Source organism: Pristiophorus japonicus, chromosome 10 (assembly GCF_044704955.1).
Source record: "Pristiophorus japonicus isolate sPriJap1 chromosome 10, sPriJap1.hap1, whole genome shotgun sequence".
NCBI lineage: Eukaryota > Metazoa > Chordata > Chondrichthyes > Pristiophoridae > Pristiophorus > Pristiophorus japonicus.
The window spans coordinates 31,907,188-31,926,279 of NC_091986.1; the positions used below are offsets into that span (position 1 = coordinate 31,907,188).

Genomic DNA, 19,092 nt, shown 5'->3' on the forward strand with positions numbered 1-19,092 from the left:
TGAGCGTGCAGCAAAACAGATGCCCCACCCATCCTTTCCTTCAACTACTGTCTGCCACACCTGTTATAGAGCCTGTAATTCCTGTATTGGACTGTACAGTCACCTGAGAATTCACTTTTAGAATGGAAGAAAGTCTTCCTCGATTTCTAGGGACTGCCTGTGATGATGAGTGGGTAGCACCCTTTCTCTGAGTCAGAAAGTTGTCAGAAAATTGTGGGTTCATGTCCCATTCCAGAGACTTGAGCACAAAAATCTAGGCTGACACTCCAGTGCAGTACTGAGGGAGGTGTCTTTTGGATGAGACGTTAAACCGAGGCCCCGTCTGCCCTCAGGTGGATGTAAAAGATCCTATGGCACTATTTTAAAGAAGAGCAGGGTCATTATCCCCGGTGTCCCGGCCAATATTTATCCCTCAAACAACATAACAAAAGCAGACTATCTGTCGTTATCACATTGCTGTTTGTGGGAGCTTTCTGTATGCAAATTGTCTGCTGCATTTTCTACATTACAACAGTGACTGCACTCAAAGTACTTCATTGGCTGTAAAGCACTTTGGGATATTCTAAGGCCCTGAAAGGCACTGTAGAAATGCAAGTTTTATTTCTACAAATAAGCGTAGGGATTGAATAAGACAATTATAAATAAATAATGCAATGTCACTTCATGATCAACTGAAACAGATAAAATATCCATATTGAGTCGAAAAAACAATTATAATTTAATCTCTGTCTAAATCTAGCAAAACTCAGTTTAAGTTTTGGCAATTGAGCAACTTTAGGTAAACACAAATTTTGCCTCTGCACATGCACTCTCTCTTGGATAATGCACTGAAAAATGTTTCATATTATGGCTGACAGGAAATGAGTTTATTTCATTATGATCATGAACACTAATACTCACCATAAATGTAAGCTTCATTATGTCCCTTTTCTAGAGAGTGCATTTTCCTAATCCCCTAAATAAGAGTGTTGCATCTTACTCTCCGGACACATGATCCAACAGTAAGCCATTTTGGTTCCATATAGCAAGTCCAAACTACTTGCTCATCTGAAGTGCCCATGTGCTCAACTGAACCGAAGTCCACATTTGCATCACCTCCTCAGTCTTTGCTAAGCTTTTCATAGAACTTGCATATCTCTCCATGGCATCGACCCACCCTACCTCAGCAATCTCCACTAGATCTATGGCCATACACACGCTCTTTCCAAATCCAAAAATGGCTTGATGCTCAGTCCCGAAGAATTCCTTCCAACTGTCAAACTACTATTGCTCCTAGCTTCTAGAACTCCCTTGCTCAGCATTTTTTGCCTTTACATAAAAACATAAGAAAATAAGAACTTAGGAAATAGGAACAGGAGTAGGCCATACGGCCTCTCGAGCCTGCTCCGCCATTCTATAAGATCATGGTTGATCTGATCATGGACTCCGCTCCACTTCCCTGCGTGCTACCCATAACTCCTTATCCCCTGATCGTTTAAGAAACTGTCTATTTCTGTCTTAAATTTGTTCAATGTCCCACCTTCCACAGCTCTCTGAGGCAGAGAATTCCACAGATTTACAAGCCTCTGAGCGAAGAAATTTCTCCTCATCTCTGTTTTCATCCCTTATTCTAAAACCATGCCCTCTAGTTCTAGTCTCCCCCATCAGTGGAAACATCCTCTCTGCATCCACCTTGTCAAGCCCCCTCATAATCTTATACATTTTGATAAGATCACCTCTCATTCTTCTGAATTCCAATGAGTAGAGGCCCAACCTACTCAACCTTTCCTCATAAGTCAACCCCATCATCTCCAGAATCAACCTAGTGAACCTTTTCTGAACTGCCTCCAAAGCAAGTGTATCCTTTCGTAAATATGGAAACCAAAACTGCACGCAGTATACCAGGTGTGGCCTCACCAATACCTTATATAGCTGTCGCAAGACTTCCCTGCTTTTATACTCCATCCCCTTTGCAATAAAGACGAAGATACCATTGGCCTTCCTGATCACTTGCTGTACCTTCATACTATCCTTTTGCGTTTCATGCACAAGTACCCCCAGGTCCCATTGTACTGCGGCACTTTGCAATCTTTCTCCATTTAAATAATAACTTGCTCTTCGATTTTTTTTTTCTGCCAAAGTGCATGACCTCACACTTTCCAACATTATACTCCATCTGCCAAATTTTTGTCCACTCGCTTAGCCTGTCTATGTCCTTTTGCAGATTTTTTTGTGCCCTCCTCACACATTGCTTTTCCTCCCATCTTTGTATCATCAGCAAACTTGGTTATGTTACACTCGGTCCTTTCTTCCAAGTCATTAATATAAATTGTAAATAGTTAGGGTCCCAGTACTGATACCTGCGGCACCCAACTATTTACTAGTTGCTGTAATGTCTGTAAGCTTGTAATGTTTGTAGCTCCACACTGTGGATGTCGACGTATTGTGTATTGCAAGTGCAGGTTTAATAATAAACGGAACCGACAGATTTCTGGAGACTTCCAAGAGAGCTGCCTGCCATGTTAGGAATCTGTGTGTGCTGTGCTCTGAATATATCTCATTTGGCGACGAGGATGGGATTTTTTGGATGATTTAAAGCTTAATTTTTGTTGGTGAAGGATTCAGCCAGCTGACAGAGAGACTTTGGAAGTTTCTGTCTTTGAAAAAAGCTACAAAAATCCAAAGTAAAATATAGCACACGGTGTGAACAGCTAGAGATTAAAATGGCAGGTGTATTGGGATATTTGGGTGAATATAGACATGACCGGGAACATTTTAAAGCATATGTGGATCGGCTAGAAATGTATTTCACTGCAAATAACATAATCGAAGTTCCAGACAATGCAGTCCAGAACCAGGCTGTGTTGAAACGTAAGAAAGTGATCATCTTATCGGAGGCAGGTCCGGCATTATATGACACTCTTGTAAATCTTCTTGTGCCTGACGAGCCAAAGGACACAACGCTTAAAGAGATTTTAACGAAGCTATAGCAGCACTATAACCCCAAACTGTTAGAAATTGCTGAAAGCTATCGTTTCAGGATTCGGAATCAAAAGGCTGATGAAAGTATCAGTGATTACATCATAGCATTAAAAAAGCAATCGATGCACTGTAATTTTGGAAACTTTCAAAACTGAGCATTACGGGATAGTTTTGTTTGTGGGGTGAAAATGATGTGATCAGAAGGAAGTTATTGATGACGGATGACTTGACTTTTGAGATTGCTTGTCAGACAGCAGGTCGATGAGCATGGCCGAACAATATTCCCGAGAATTAAATAATGATTACGGTCATCAGTCAACCGAGGTAAATCACCTGCAGGTTCAAAGTAAAAGACGGGCATGGCCGAAAGTCTCAGAAACTGGAGATTCTAACAGAGCATCGAAGTCGTGCTATAGGTGCCTGGGACAACACATTGCTCAAAGTTGTCCATATGTGAAGGCAGAGTGTTTCTTCTGCAGAAAGACTGGACATCTTGCAAAGGCATGCCGACTGAAGGGTAAACCAGCTTTTAAAGCTATGAGTCCAACGTGCGAAGCTATGAGTAGAAATCCCAAGAGACTACATAGCATGGAAGAACAACAACAGAACGCAGAGATGTTAGAGTTACACGTCATCAGGAGCACGAGGTTAATGGACAGCAGTTCGGAAAGCATCATAATCCACATAGATGTTGCGGGATTCAAGATATCAATGGAAATTGACACGGGTGCATTCGTGAGTTTAGTACTGGAGTCATTATACCGCGACAAATTGTGTGATTTTCAACTGGAGAAATCCAAGATAGAGCTGCGAGGCTACTCGGGAGAGAAAATTCCTGGGTAGGTCGTATCACCGTACCGGTGAAATATAAAGATCAATTTCAGAAATTGCCTCGAATAGTAGTGAAAAGAGACAAGTCTGCGTTACCAGGAAGAAATTGGTTGAGTTCACTGAAGCTGGATTGGAGTAAGATTTTCTATGTGGAAGCGAGATTTTCATCAACGGATGAGGTTATCAAGAAGTATCCGAAGGTGTTCTGTGAAACGGGCAGTCCGATCCAAGGCTTCAAGGCGAGTGTCAGGGTACAGAAGGATGCTGGATCGGTTTACTGCAAGCCACGTTCCGTAGCATATGCACTCGAGGAGAAAGTTGAGCAAGAACTCAAAAGACTAGAGACTGAGAACATCATTTGTAAGATAGATCGATGTAATTGGGCTATACCCATTGTTGTTGTACCTAAGTACAATGGTAAGGTAAGATTGTGTGGTGATTATAAAGTAACCGTAAACCAGAATTTTGAGGGTAATGTCCCCTGTTAGATCTCTTAATTTCCAATGAAATACGAACTCCGATTGTAGTTTTAATGTAACTTTATTCTGGCAGCAGCAACAAGCTCTTGGCTTTAAGCCAGGCCTTTGTCCTTCTGAGACCACATGGCCAAAATGGCTGTACTTATACCTGGTTCAATTTACAGAAAAGAACTCGCCTTCTTGGACCTTATTGGCTCAATTGACCTTTTAATTGGCTCGCTAACCAAGGTCCTAAAATGTCGTTGATTGATGACTTAATGCAACATGCTGAGTTGCACGTAGCAGCTTTGACTTGGGGTCTGTGAATTTTCAAAACTGCAGCCAGGCTGCAGAGCTTGAATTCTCTATCAATCCCCCCTTTGATTCTTTCACAAACTGAATCATAAAACATCAGGTATCACTGGTTAAACATTCTACAAAATAATTTCAACATGTTAATAGAGTTTCCTTCCAAAATTTGTTGATGTGTTTCGCCACATGTCCGGACTAGTAGCTTCCACACAAATTTATACCAACCAGAGTTCCATCGTGGCCACAATGGAAGTCTGGTTTTTAGTAGGTTAATTAACCTCATTCCAATTTAATCCAAATCAGTATCTTAATTCAACCAGTAAACAACCTTCCCTTAAGCATAACATACCCCTGTACCACATACAGACGGTCTGCTGGGACCTGCAAGGTGTCTCACCTGCGGGACAGCAGCTACAGCCGCCTGGTTGCAACAACATTTAATCAACATAAACAAACAATATAATATAAAAGTAAAATAATTACAACGAATAGAATTAAACTTTCCACCAATGAAGATCCTATTGAACCTAGCCATTCAGTGGCTCTGCTCTACAAAGTGAATGATGGAGGTTGCTTAAGTTTTTCTACCTCCTTTTGGATATGCTCCGCTAAGTGGGTAATTTCTTCAGAGCTATCTGGGATATATGTGCAACACTCAGTTCTGAGTAGGGCGCAAGTACCTCCCTTTTCAGAATTCCGGGAGCAGTTACTATAATTCCCTTGCTACCCTACTATTTCCCTTTGGTGCAGAGGGTCGGCTAGTAAGAAGTAGGCCTATGCCTAGAATACCTACAATCAGTAATACAGTAAATTTATACATTTTGGCAAAAAGTAATTGTCCTTATTAGATTTCAGCTTCAGTTACGGGTGCTTATTTAACGTGTGAAGTGTGGATCCAGGCTTTCTTTCCTTGGACTTTAACAGCTACCTGGGTGGTCAATAACACTTGATAAGGTCCCTCCCACTTGGCACCCAAAGGTTCTTTATGCAACTTTTTCACATGCACTCAGACTCCCGGGATGATGTTGTGTCCTCCTTCGGGTGGATTACCCCAAGCTGCCGATACCTGTCGGGAAACAGAACTAATAGCATTGGTTAGGTTCTGACAGTATGATAACAAAGTGTCACTCATTAAGTGAACATCAGCTTTCCGTAAATCGATAGTTCCTGGCAGTGACATGGGTCTTCCTGTTATAATTTCAAATAGGCTTAGACCTGTAGTTCTGTTCGGGGTTGCCCTAATGCTACATAGCACTATTGGTAGTGCCTGGGGCCATGGTGTTCCTTCTTGGTGACATTTGGCAAGCTGTTGTTTCAGAGTTCGATTCATTCGTTCTACTTGACCTGATGATTGTGGATGATAAGGACAGTGTAAATCCCACGTAATGTTCAGTAACCTACAGACTTCTTGGCAGACAGCACTGTGAAGTGTGTTCCCTGATCTGAGTCAATGCTACTCGGGACTCCCCATCGGGGAATGTAATCTTTACACAAGACCTTTGCAGTGTGATTGGCTGTGGCTCTTTTAGTTGGGACAGCTTCTACCCATCTAGAGAATCTGTCGACCATGACAAGAATGTTAGTGTATCCTTGGCATGAAGGAAGAGATATATAATCAACCTGCAGATGCTGGAATGGTCTGTCAGGGGCAGGGGGCCTCAGTTGGGGCATTACCGTGATAGGTCCAGAATTATTTTTCTGGCAGACCACAGCGGTCTACTACCAGCTGGGCATGTTTTTTAAATTCCTGACCCCACTAGCTTTTCTGGAACCGTTGAGGCCAAATGTTGTGAGGCCAAATGTCTCCACGAGTGGATATGTTGGGCTAAAAAAGGCATAAGCGCTTGTGGCGCGACTGGCTTGTTGGTAACTCTTTGTCTCCAGACACCATCTTCACATAGCTTAATTCCTGCCTCAATCCATGTCCATTTTTCCTCTCGGTAGCACTCGCCTTGCATTGTTTGAAGGTCTCGTGTCAGAGTCCTGAGTGCTTTCAATCTGCACATCTGTGTTGGTTTTTCTGGGGGAACGCCCTGTGAGGCGGCATCTTTAGCTGCCTGGTCGGCTATGGCATTTCCCTGTGCTTCCGTGGTATTTTCCTTGGTATGGGCCTTACACTTCAGGATGGACACTTTGTGAGATAATTGTATGGCCTCTAGTAAGTCTCGGACTTCTTTTCCATTTCGGATAGGTGTACCAGCAGCAGTGAGGAATCCCCTTTTCCGCCATAACAGACCAAAGTCATGAGTGACTCCAAAAGCACAACGCGAATCTGTGTAGACATTAGCTGTCTGTCCTTCTGCTATTCGACATGCTTCTGACAGGGCCCGTAACTAGGCCTGTTGTGCTGACGTTCCTGAGGGTAAACATCCTTTTGCCACTACCTCATATAAGGTTGTAACTGCCCATCCTGCTTTTCTGGTACCATTGTCAACAAAGGAGGAACCATCTGTAAACAGGATGAGGTCTGGGTTGTGCAGAGGCTCCTCTGCTGCTAAGGCTGCTTCTTCTGTTTCTTTTAAAATCTCCACGCAGTCATGCTCTTCACATTCTCCCCTTTCTTGCTCCCTTGATTCTGACATCGGGAGCATAGTTGCGGGATTAACCGGGCTGGCCCGGACGATATGGAGAATAGGAGCTTCCAAAACTGCTGTCCAGCGGGTCCATCTAGCTGCCGTCACCTGAGACATTCTTTTCAAAGACAGCAAAGCGTGTACAGTGTGGGGACATTTGACAATCAGCTTTTGGTCGAGGACGAGACCCGCAGTGATCATTACCGCTCGACATGTAGCTTCCATGGCCCTTAGGCAACTTCCCCATCCGAGGGCTACCGCATCCAGTTTTGCCGAATAATAGCCAATCGGTCTTTGCTGATCCCCATGTTCTTGTGTCAGTATACCTGTTATATATCCTTCTTTCCCATGGACAAACAGGGTAAATGGCTTACCACTGTCGGGGATTCCCAGAGCCTGTGCTGAACACAAAGCCTTTTTCAAACTCAGGAAGGCCTCTTGCTGTTCCTTAGTGAGGGTGATGGCTTCTTTAGAGGCACGTTTCCCCTTTAAGATATCATTCAGTGGGTGAGCAAGCTGTGTGAAGGAGTCAATCCAATTTCTGTTAAAGTTACACAATCCCAAAAAAGACCTTAGTTCCTGAATAGTGGTGGGTTTTTTAGCAGCTCGAATGGCTGCAGTTCTATCCTGGGTAAGTTCTCTCTTTCCTTGTGAAATGTTTTGTCCCAGGTATACAACCTTTTCTTGGGATATTTGTGCTTTGTCGATGCTGGCTTTATGTCCTTTCAGCCAAAGGTGATCCAGCAAAGCCCGTAAATCTTGTTCATGCTGTTCTTCCGTGTTTGAAGCTAGCAGGATATTGTCTACATATTGGATGACTGTGGATAACGGGAGGTAATTCTCGCAAATGGCTTTGTAAAGCCATGTGGAATACCGTAGGGCTGTTGTGGAAACCGTGCGGTAACCGGGTCCAAGTATACTGTTGTCCTTGGACAGTGAAAGCAAACCACTGTCGAACCTCCGGTGCCAGAGGCACCGACCAAAATCCGTTGGCCATATCTATAATCGAGAAATATTTATGTTCCGGTTTGAGGGCATTAAAAATGGTGGAGGGATCTGCGACCAAAGGAGCTTTTTGATCAATGCACTGGTTAGCTTTCCTATAATCGACAGTCAAACGCCAAGTCTCTTAGATTTCTGTACCGGCCACACGGGGCTATTGGAGGAGCTATGTGTTTTAATAAGCACCCTTTGTTTCTCCAATTGCTGAATAACCAGTAAGATTCCCGTGATGGCAGTTGGACTGATGGGATACTGTTTAGTGCATGGAGGCTTGGTCCCGGTAAATGACGCAGGCTCCATCTGGAGTAGGCCACAATTGTTCTTATCTTTAGCCCATATCGGGTGTTCCTTCAATTCTTCTTTCTTCAAAGTTCTAATTAATCATATCATCCGACCATCCTCGAAATGCAACGATAAATCTACTTGGATTAGAATGTCCATTCCCAAAAGGGGTTGATCTACTGGGCCTATCCAGACCGGCGTGGTTAGTTCATGTGGACCCAGCCCTATAAGTATCGGTGTTGTCCTTTTAATTTCCATTTTATGGCCCCCAACTCCATAGGCTGTACGTGCCCTATCATCCAATGACAAAAAGTCTCCATATTGTAGGGGTAAGCATGTTAATTCCGCCCCTGTGTCTAAAAGACAGTCCACATCCTTATCGCCCACCCTCACAGTTATATATCGCCCATCTCCCCTTTGTTGTATTAGTGCGAGGAGGTGGACCAGGGTGGGCTCTAATTGTTTTTTGCTATCCCAATTAACAACTCCTGTTGTATTGTCAGTCGCTTAAATGCTTCTATGAGGTCGTTATCTTGTGACAAGCCAGATTTGTTGGCTGAATTGTATCCCTGGCTGCGTCCTCTTCCCCAGCCATGACCTTGCTGTTTTGCCCTGCACGTCTTGGCCCAGTGACCTCCTTTCCCACAATAATTACATTTTCCGGGTAATTTTCCTAATAACTGTTTATCGGAATCCTGGGAGTCCCATCCCATAGCCTGTACAGCTCGGACTTTAGCTCCCATATCCCTGTCTAATTGGTTACACCGATCCACCAATGCTGCAAAGGTAGTTCTTCTACCTTCCCAGTCCGGTAACACTACCTTCAGCATTTTGGACAGTTCTGGCTTTAGACCTGCCACGAAAGCTGCTTTCAGGGGTCCAAAAACTTGTTCATCCATTTCCTCATCCGTATTATTCATATCCGAATGTTCTAGCCAAGTGCATCTAAACCACTCATCATAACTCCAGGACCTCCTCTGTTCCTTTCTGTTGGCAGGCTGCAATTTTTCTCCAGTCTGTCTTAGCTGGACTGAAGGCTTGCAGCCAGTGTTTAATCGCCTCCCATCCTGCGTTTAATTCTTGTTCATCCTGCCGCAAAGCTTCTTCTACCTTATCATGCAGTTTTCTTCCTTGTATTTTTGGCACCATTATGGTCAAAATTTGCACTCCTTCCCAAGGATGAAGTTGATATATATTTCTTAAGCGATCCAATTGGTCCCACGTTTTTGCTCCCCCTTTCTTTGGATTGGGCAATTCCTTGAACCATTTATCAATTTTCTCTGGGTCTGCCGGATCATGAACTTAGTATTCTGCATACACCCTTTTCCTCGTTTTTTGGTTCCGCCCTCATCCGCAGTCTCTTCAGATTTGACTACAAATCGTCTTTTTTTAAATGGGGCAAATTGCACCCCTAATTCTTCATCCTCCGACCCTGTATTGTCGGAGGATTCAGAATCCGTATCGATTCCTCGGTCGTGTCCTCGGGTTTGCACTTTTAATTTATCCAAACATGGGTACCCTGCGAATTGACCGATACATTTTCATTTTCCTATTACTGTCTCTTGACCTAATGATTTTTTCCATTCTTTAATTTCATCTTTAAGATCTTTAACTTCTGCTTCCGACTTTTCAAGTTCAAATCTTTTCTATCGCAGCTGTGCACAAACAGCTTGCAATTGGTCCTTTGTACTGGTCAGTTCTCGATCATATTGGGAACGCATTATAATTTCATTCCGCTTTCGCATCTGTTCCATAACGGCTAGGGACCATCTAGTTCACTATTTTTCATCCGGGTCATTTTTCCCCAGACCCTTTTAATCTCGTCCAAGGACCATTGTCCTTTGGAGGTTCCGTACTTTTGTTCGATCTTAATACAGGTTTTAGATAAGTTGAATTGTTGCTGTATGTATTCTTTCAACTGTTCGAGGATTTCATCTATCGAAACCTCACGTGGTGCCCGCCCGCCTTTAACAGTTGTGGGCAATTCTTTGCTCTTATCTCCTGCTGCCATAATACTGATTTCTTTACTGGGGTCTCGAGTCGTAGGCTTTCCAGCCGATCAGTGGGTCGGTGATTAATTAACTAACACACTGCCGAAGTTAGACGTCTATGGGACCTCGAGCCGACTACCAACCAGTGGATTCACAAACCGGAGGCTTTCGGAATCGCGTAGAAGGAGAGGCGAATTTGGACTTTTGACCAAGGACTTTTATAAAGAGGAGTCCTTACCTCAGTATGTAGGTCCGATGTCCAAAATTCAGTTTCTTCCCTCAGCGATCGTGTTCGTGACGCCAAAATTGTTAGATCTCTTAATTTCCAATGAAATACGAACTCCGATAGTAGTTTTAATGTAACTTTATTCTGACAGCAGCAACAAACTCTTGGCATTAAGCCAGGCCTTTGTCCTTCTGAGACCACATGGCCAAAATGGCTGTACTTATACCTGGTTCAATTTACAGAAAAGAACTCGCCTTCTTTGACCTTATTGGCTCAATTGATAGTCTGTTAACCTTTTAATTGGCTCGCTACCCAAGGTCCTAAAATGTCAAGTTGATTGATGACTTAATGCAACATGCTGAGTTGCACGTCGCAGCTTTGACTTGGGGTCTGTGAATTTTCAAAACTGCAGCCGGGCTGCAGAGCTTGAATTCTCTATCATCCCCAATACATTGCCGAATATAGAAGATTTGTTCACAACACTGACAGGTGGTCAGATCTTCTCAACTGTATCTTACGAATGCCGACTTACAGCTCGAACTAGATGAGGAGTCCAAGTCATGTTTGACTATAAATACTCATCTAGGCCTATATCCATTTAATATGCTACCGTTTGGAGTGTCTTCTGCCCCGCCATATTCCAAGGGGTGATGAACCAGATTTTGCAAGGTATTAAAAGGGTAGTATGTTATTTGGATGACATACTAATTTCAGCACCAAATAGGCAAGTTCATAATAACATATTGAATGAAGTCCTCAAACGGCTAGAGAAGCACAGAGTACTTCATCTGCTCGTAAGTGTGAGTTATTTAAAAACTCAGTGGAATACTTCGGCACAGAGTAGACAAAGATGGTTTACATCCAACAATGGAAAAATTGGATGCAATTAGAAATGCACCCACTCCCAGGAATATCATTGAACTTCGTTCATTCTTGGGTATTTTGAACTGTTATGGGAAGTTCCTACCAAATTTGGCTACAGTATTACATCCACTGAAAGAAATTTTGAAAAAACAGGTCCATTGGAAGTGGTCAAAAGAATGCGATACAGCATTCAAGGAGTGTAAAAGCAAATTGGTAGAGAGCACCATGTTAGTTCACTGTGACATATCTAAGGAGATTAAGCTAGCATGTGCTGCTTCTCCGTGTGGAGTTGGGGCAGTAATCTCTCATGTATTAAGTAGTGGGGAGGAGAGACCAATTGCTTTTGCTTCACGCACTCTCAGTGCCAGTGAGAATAATTATGCGCAAATTGAAAGGGAAGCTTTGGCATTAATTTTTGGGGTCAAGAAGTTTCACAAATACTTGTATGGTCGTAAGTTTACCATCTTTACGGAACATAAGCCCCTAACATCAATTCTCCATCCAAAGTCCCCAGTTCCAATATTAGCTGCAGCCCGAATGCAGAGATGGGCTTTGTATTGTCAGCATATACATATGATATTGAATACAGACGATCAGCTGATCACAGTAATGCTGATGCAATGTCTAGATTGCCTTCCCCTTCACAAGTTACACCTGATAGGGAAGAAGTGTTTTATTTTTCATACATTGATGAACTGCCAGTCACAGCTGAAGAGATTGGTAGAGCAACCAAACGTGACCCAGTGATGTCAAAGGTGTATGAGTATATTGCAAATGGATGGCCAAACCAGGTAACAGACAAAGATACACATCCAATCATCATTCGTAGGAATGAATTATCAGTCGATAAAAATTGTATCATGTGGGGTGCAAGAGTGGTTATATCAAATAAATTCAGGTCCAAATTATTAGGAGACCTCCATGACCAGCACCTGGGAATGTGCTTGATCAAGAGTTTTGCACGCAGTTATTTATGGTGGCCAGGTCTTGATAAAGATATAGAGTACATCGTGAGTCAGTGTACGACATGTCAATCGGTAAGCAAGCAACCACCACCAGTACCATTACAGCCATGGAAATGGCCGCCTCCCAGGGTGTGGCAAAGGCTACATATTGATTTTGCTGAGTTAGAAGGACAACAATTGTTCATTTTGATAGCCATTCGAAGTGGGTTGAGGTGTTTCCAATGTGGAAAATAATAACAAGTAAAACATTGGACATTTTGCGAAAATTATTTTCTTCATTTGGCCTCCCTGAAGAGATTGTTTCAGATAATGGACCACAATTTCGTTCAGAAGAATTTGCACAATTCACGAGCAAAAATGGTGTGAAACATACCAAGGTTCCACCATACCATCGTGATTCGAATGGTGCAGCAGAGCGCACTGTACAAATTGTGAAACATGCCCTCATAAAACAAATGTTAGATCTAAATCCAAGGAAACGACAGTTGTCATTGGATCACAAATTAGCTAATTTTTTGATTACATATCGAAATACTCCTCATACACCCACTGGTAGAATACCAGCAGAGTTGTTTCTCAAACGACAGCCTAGAACCAGATTCTCTTTGTTAAACCAAATTTGGCACAGTCTGTAGAAGAGATACAATTAAGACAGAAAGAGAATCAGGATAGAGGTAGAGTAAATGAGAGAAGTGTGAAATTAAACCAGAAGGTGCGAGTGAAGAACCATCACCATAAATGGTTAAAGTGGTTACCAGGAAGAGTGGTGAAGATACGTGGTCCTCGCACATATTTGGGAAAGATGTTTGTTAATGGAGAGGTTAGGTTTGTTCATATTGATATTTTACCTACAGACATGGAAGGAGTTGAAGGTGGGAATGATTCAATTATTTCTGACTCATCAGATAGTTTTGATATACCAGTAGCAAATTCTAAATCCAATGTACTGGACACAAATCCAGGAGAGAATCAGAATGAAAGTCTGAGTCTGAGTCAGGAAAACAAGGAGCCTGAAGTTCGAGTGAGTTCAAATGAAAATCAAGGAAATTCCGTGGAGGAAAATGAGCCTCGAATGAGTGTGAAATCGACACCATGTTTGTAAGGTTCTGTTTGAGAGCAAAGGTATCCTCTTCGAAACAGAAAACAAGTGGTAAAGTTAAATTTGTAAATATGGAAAAAAATAAGTTTATATCCTGTGTTATGTATAAACATGAAAGTTATGTATGATGTTTGTTCTGATTGCTTCTTCATTAAGGAGGGAGAAGTGTAATGTCTGTAAGCTTGTAATGTTTGTAGCTCCACACTGTGGATGTGGACGTATTGTGTACTTCAAGTGCAGGATTAATAATAAACAGAATTGGCAGATTTCCGGAGACTTCCGAGAGAGCTGCCTGCCACGTTAGGAAGCTGTGTGTGCTGTGTTCTGTGAATATATCACAGTTGCCAACCAGAGAATGAATCATTTACTCTTCCATCCCTGGCTTCAAAACTCTCCTTAACATTCCTCTCTAACTTTTCTCTCCCATCAATCCATCTCACTGCCTATTCTTTATCCACCACTCTGTGTGGATGTCCGAGATATCTCTCTCCACATCGGGAGCACTGTAGAAATGGACTTAGACTGTGTTGCTGCTATGTTCACTAATCATGCTGTTATTTGGAAGTGGTAACTGGTTAAAGAGTGAAGTTGAAAGTATTCAATTATGAACATGAATTCCACATTTTTGAATTTGGGGATTGGGCAGGAAGGTGGAGTTGAGATAGAAGATCAGCCATGATCATCTTGAATAGCGAAGCAGGCTTGAATGGCCTTTCTCCTACTTCTTATGTTCTTGTGTGTTATGGTTAAATATTTATCTTTTTAAGTGTTGCAATATATTGATTTCGATCAACTAATTTATCTCTAATTACATTTGCACCTTTCTCCAAATATTATGAATTAAATTTTTGTGGCATTTTATTGAATCAGCACAAATGGGGGGTAATTTTAACTTTTGGCGGAATAGTCTAAAATGGGCAATAGCAGATTGACTGATGGTAGTCAGTGCGAATGAAAATTGTGAGATATATATATATAAAACATTCGGCTGATCCAATATTACACTATCACCAATAGTTAAAATTTCCCCCACGGTATGTATTTTGATTATTTTAGTTTATGTATAAACAAGAATGCTGTTTTTAGAATTTTTAATTTTCATGCATGAAAAAGGAACCATTGCATCATATTACTTGAACACATTAAATAAATTTGATTTTATACTTAATATAATAAATGCCAATTTTAATAACTACTTTTCCATAATAAGCAGTCAAGTTATTCCTTCTTAACAATTTAAATTGTTAAGAATGTCATGGTACAATAGGGTCGTTATGCCTTTAGTTTTTTTTTAATATCATGGATTCTTTCTGTCAACTCTTCACAGCTAATTAAGATACACTAATTTAATTAGACTCCTTGTGGTGCTTCTCTTCACAGACTTGTTCTTAGTGCTGTCTCTGACTATTTTGCTGCAATGTTCACCAGTGATGTTTGTGAAGCGAAACAAGAGGAAATCAAAATGGAGGGCATAGACCCCAGTGCACTCTGGGATCTTGTTCAATTTGCTTACACAGGTAAGGTAGATTGAAGAGTTCTTTGTATACAATGAATTATTATTATAGATGTGTATGGCATCAGTTGTAATAAAGACATGTGACACCCTTGGGCTCAAAACTGATCTGTATGTGCAGTAATCATCAGTTGACACATTGCTTGTTTATAGCTATTCATATAAGCTTAAAAATAGATATTCTCAATGGTATTAATTATACAATATGTATCAACTCAATGGTGTTAACGACAAACATGTTAATGTCTTCTGCCTTATTCATGATGAAGATAAATGTCATTGTTTACCATGATTGCATGTTTAATATCCCAAATGCTAGCTACTTTTTAAAGTTAATATTTTTACTTGTGATGTAAAGGCCTCAAAGTTGGTTCACGCCCGGTCCGGTGGCAAATATGGACCACCATGCCTAACCCGATGCATAAAAGGACCATGCAAAATTGGTCCTTTTGTGCTATCAGGATGCGACCAGCATAATGGGGAGGCCAGTCGCATTCCAAAAAACAATGTGCGGTTGCAAAGGAGATGAAGATTGGTTGGTGGGGGTGCTGGCATCAGAACAACTATGAGGCGGGTTGGAGGAGTGTTTGAGGGAGTGGGGTAAGAGGTGGTCGGCAGTGGCCAGTGGTTTTAAAGTGGAGGAACACTTCTGTAGTAAAAGTTCAAAAAAACTGATACTTGCATTTTTTGGTAGCAACCACCGGCGGTCCCTTTAAAGACCAATGGTTTGACTGCTGTGTGCCTGGGGAAGCTGAGCGCATGCAGTCAATCGCAAACTGATTTCCAAAGGGATCCTGAAATAGGTACTCGACCCCAATTTTCTGGGCAATGGGCCTAATGGCTGTTTCAGGTATGTGCACAGGATGACTACAGGGCATTCAAACCAATATGGCATGCGGCACATACCCGGTGGAGACTTAGCTTGTGCATGTAACACGCCACATTAAACCCTTCAGTGACCGTTTTCACCTGAAAAATAGATGCAAGCAGATCCAATTTCCCCCAGGTAGGTATCCAATCCATGTGGTGCAACATTGTTAGAACTGGTGACATTTGTCATTTTAACTGGGCATGTGGAGAAAAGACCACAGTTCAATCTGGAAGTTAGTTTCCCCCCATTCTTTTGTGCTCTGCTGGAATGATAATCACACAGTGCAGACATGCTCGGCCGATAACTAAGTTAGCCATTTCCCTTTGAGTTTTCTTTCAGAACAGCATGCACTGGGGAAAAGAAAGCATGTAGCAAGTGTACGGGTCAATGAACAAATATCTAGTAAAGTGCTCCCTAAAAGCTGGCTGCTTATTTTAACTTCTGAACTCATCCTTTTTGTACTACAGTAATAGTATTGTTAAAGTCAGAGAATGCAGTAATTATACTTGACAGATGGAATGTTCATTTAGCTTTTATACTGGGGGGAAAAAAAGCCTAGCGTCTATTGTGTTACCTAAATCGATTTTCGTCTTCAGAAATCTCAGCTTAACACAGTATCCCTTTTTTTAACCATAACACTTTACCAAATTATTATGTATTTATTAAATTGCAGAGTAAATGTAGCTCTTGCAATTTGCAGAATAAAAGGCTCTTTTGCAGAATTTGCAAATTCTGGAGATGTGATTGTATTATGCATAATTCATCAACTGTGCTTATAGTGGTAGAAAATGCATCTATGTAATTCGAGACCTTGAATGCTAGTATTTGCACTTAAACAAACCCAAAGCAACAGTAATTAACAGCTACGGAATAAAACCTTTTATGTCACAATCGGTCTGGTTAAATATAATTTAGTCTGGCGCACTGTTATGTGTTTATTCAGCCTATAATTTACATCACATTTAAACTTACCCGTCTTTAGGCATGCGACCAATTGCCTTTCCTGTTTATCAATTTTATAGCTAGTCTCTGGCCTTGCGAGATACTGCGAGTGTCTCATCTGTTCAACAGCTCCAATTTAAATAGAGCTGTAAGAACAGTTAAGAAAGGAATTATTCGATGAGTGCCAAAGGTAGAAATCTGTCCTAGTTTGATAAGAAGCAGGGCTTGAGTTAAAGCACCTGTCGGCCTTACAGTAGAATTGAAGAGATGGCTTGGAAATTAAGCTGCCAAACTATTGCCCTCGCTGACAAATAGTCACGTTAAGCGTCCATGTGTAGGTGCCTCCTCTGGCAAGAGTTAATTAAAACTTGGATGATATGTACGGAGAAAGAAGTATTCATTTAATCTGAGGGAAAAAAATTGCACGAAAGAGAAACTATTCCCTGTCATGTAAACAAACAATTGTACTGTTGATTGGAAATTTTTAAACACAGGGTGCAACCATTTTGTACCACATTTGAATTACACCTGAATAATTTAGATAAAATGTAAGCTTATGCTGCCAGTTTTGGTTGAACATTATTTTTGCATTTTGATGAAATTTGAATCATTTGCTATTTGACCATTTCGTCCAATTAATCTTGAATTCTTAGGTAGCTACTTACAATCTCTCTAAGCAAAGGGCAGACTATTTTGTAAAAAAAAAGTAAAATGGGAAATAATGTACAATGTTTCCACATTATAACTACACTTCAAAAAGTACTTCATTGGCTGTAAAGCGCTTGGAACGTCCGGTGGTCATGAAAGACGCTGTATAAATGCAAGTCTTACTTTTTCTGTTTTATTTTGAGGCCTGATTCTCTCAAACGTTAGAGAACTTAATAGAAGGAAAGAAGTAAGTGGGGAACAGGCTCGCAAGGCCGTATGGCCAACTCGTTCCTAGTTCTTATGTTCTTGTATCATAAACTGCAATGGCTACTGTAGTCTAAATCCTGAGGTTAGAATATGTATTTAGCTATCAACTTTTAATTTATTAATTTTATAATATATACTTGGGCAATGGTATGTTTTAAATTTGCTTCCATTTTCTCTCTTTCACATTTCATTCTTCCTTATGTTATGTGTAGTGAAAGGTATCAGCAGTCAGGCACCTACACTCAGTCAATCAATGATGACACTCCCATTGAAGGATTACTTTGCCGATATAATCACTGCCACAATTGCAGGGATTTAAATCTTTTGTTAATTATTCCGAAACAGCACTTCAGAAATAGCTTCTGAAATAGCAACTCAGAGGGTTGTGAATCTTTGGAATTCCCTGCCCCAAAGAGCTGTGGATGCTCAGTCGTTGAGTATATTCAAGGCTGAGACACATAGATTTTTGGACTCTCGGGGATAGGGCAGGAAAGTGGAGTTGAGGTCGAAGATCCGGCCATGATCTTATTGAATAGCAGAGCAGGCTCGAGGGGCCGTATGTCCGACTCCTGCTCCTAATTCTTATGTTCTTATGAATAGTGCAAGTAAAGCTGAAAATCAGCTTGAGGAGCTCGTGAGCTTTGAAGCCATTTTATTGATGGAACAATTTAAACAATTAATATTCCAGAGAAAGAACTGACTTCATTTGTTTCAATCAAAGAAGATGCGGCGACCCTTTTGAAAATGCACCAAATGTTCTTTAATGAAATGTTTTAATTGTACAGCACTACCCACCTCAGCCAATCATTCTGAAGTCTTGTTACTGGAGCAGGTGGCAGTAAGGCAAGTTTACTTGTTGATTCATAATCCATTTATAGTGATAGACACTATGAAAAGAGATTTAGAGCTTGATAATTAGACTTGCAGCATGGCACTGGTGATTCATTGGCACATAGTTACACGTCTGTGTAACAAATACATTTGGATAGAATTCAACACGTCCCAGATTTTGTGGCTTTTAGATACCTGATTTGTCTTGGTCTGTCATAAACAACCATAGCCAATGACTCAACTGACAATCTGTCTAAATAATAATATTGCCAGCACGTAGAATGAGATGAGGGTATTGAAGTATTTCTTGAGAAGATTGTGACAAGATAGCTAAATGACTCGGGCAGTGTTCTTCCAGTTTATAGCTTAGTACATTGACAGATTGCAGAGTTTCCGAGCAGGTCTGATTCCATTAAAACTGGGTACGTTTCAAGAATCTAAGACTCGATTTCGACC

At 41.3% G+C, this 19,092-nt stretch overlaps 1 protein-coding gene across 1 annotated transcript in view; it reads left to right on the forward strand.

Moving 5' to 3' along the window:
• Nucleotides 1-19,092, forward strand: part of LOC139274963 (kelch-like protein 1) — a 334,700-nt gene that overhangs the window by 30,839 nt on the left and 284,769 nt on the right. Inside the window, exon 2 of the mRNA XM_070891749.1 lies at nt 14,945-15,081. Within this exon, the coding sequence (XP_070747850.1) occupies nt 14,945-15,081 (137 nt within the window). The remainder of the gene's footprint in view (nt 1-14,944; nt 15,082-19,092) is intronic.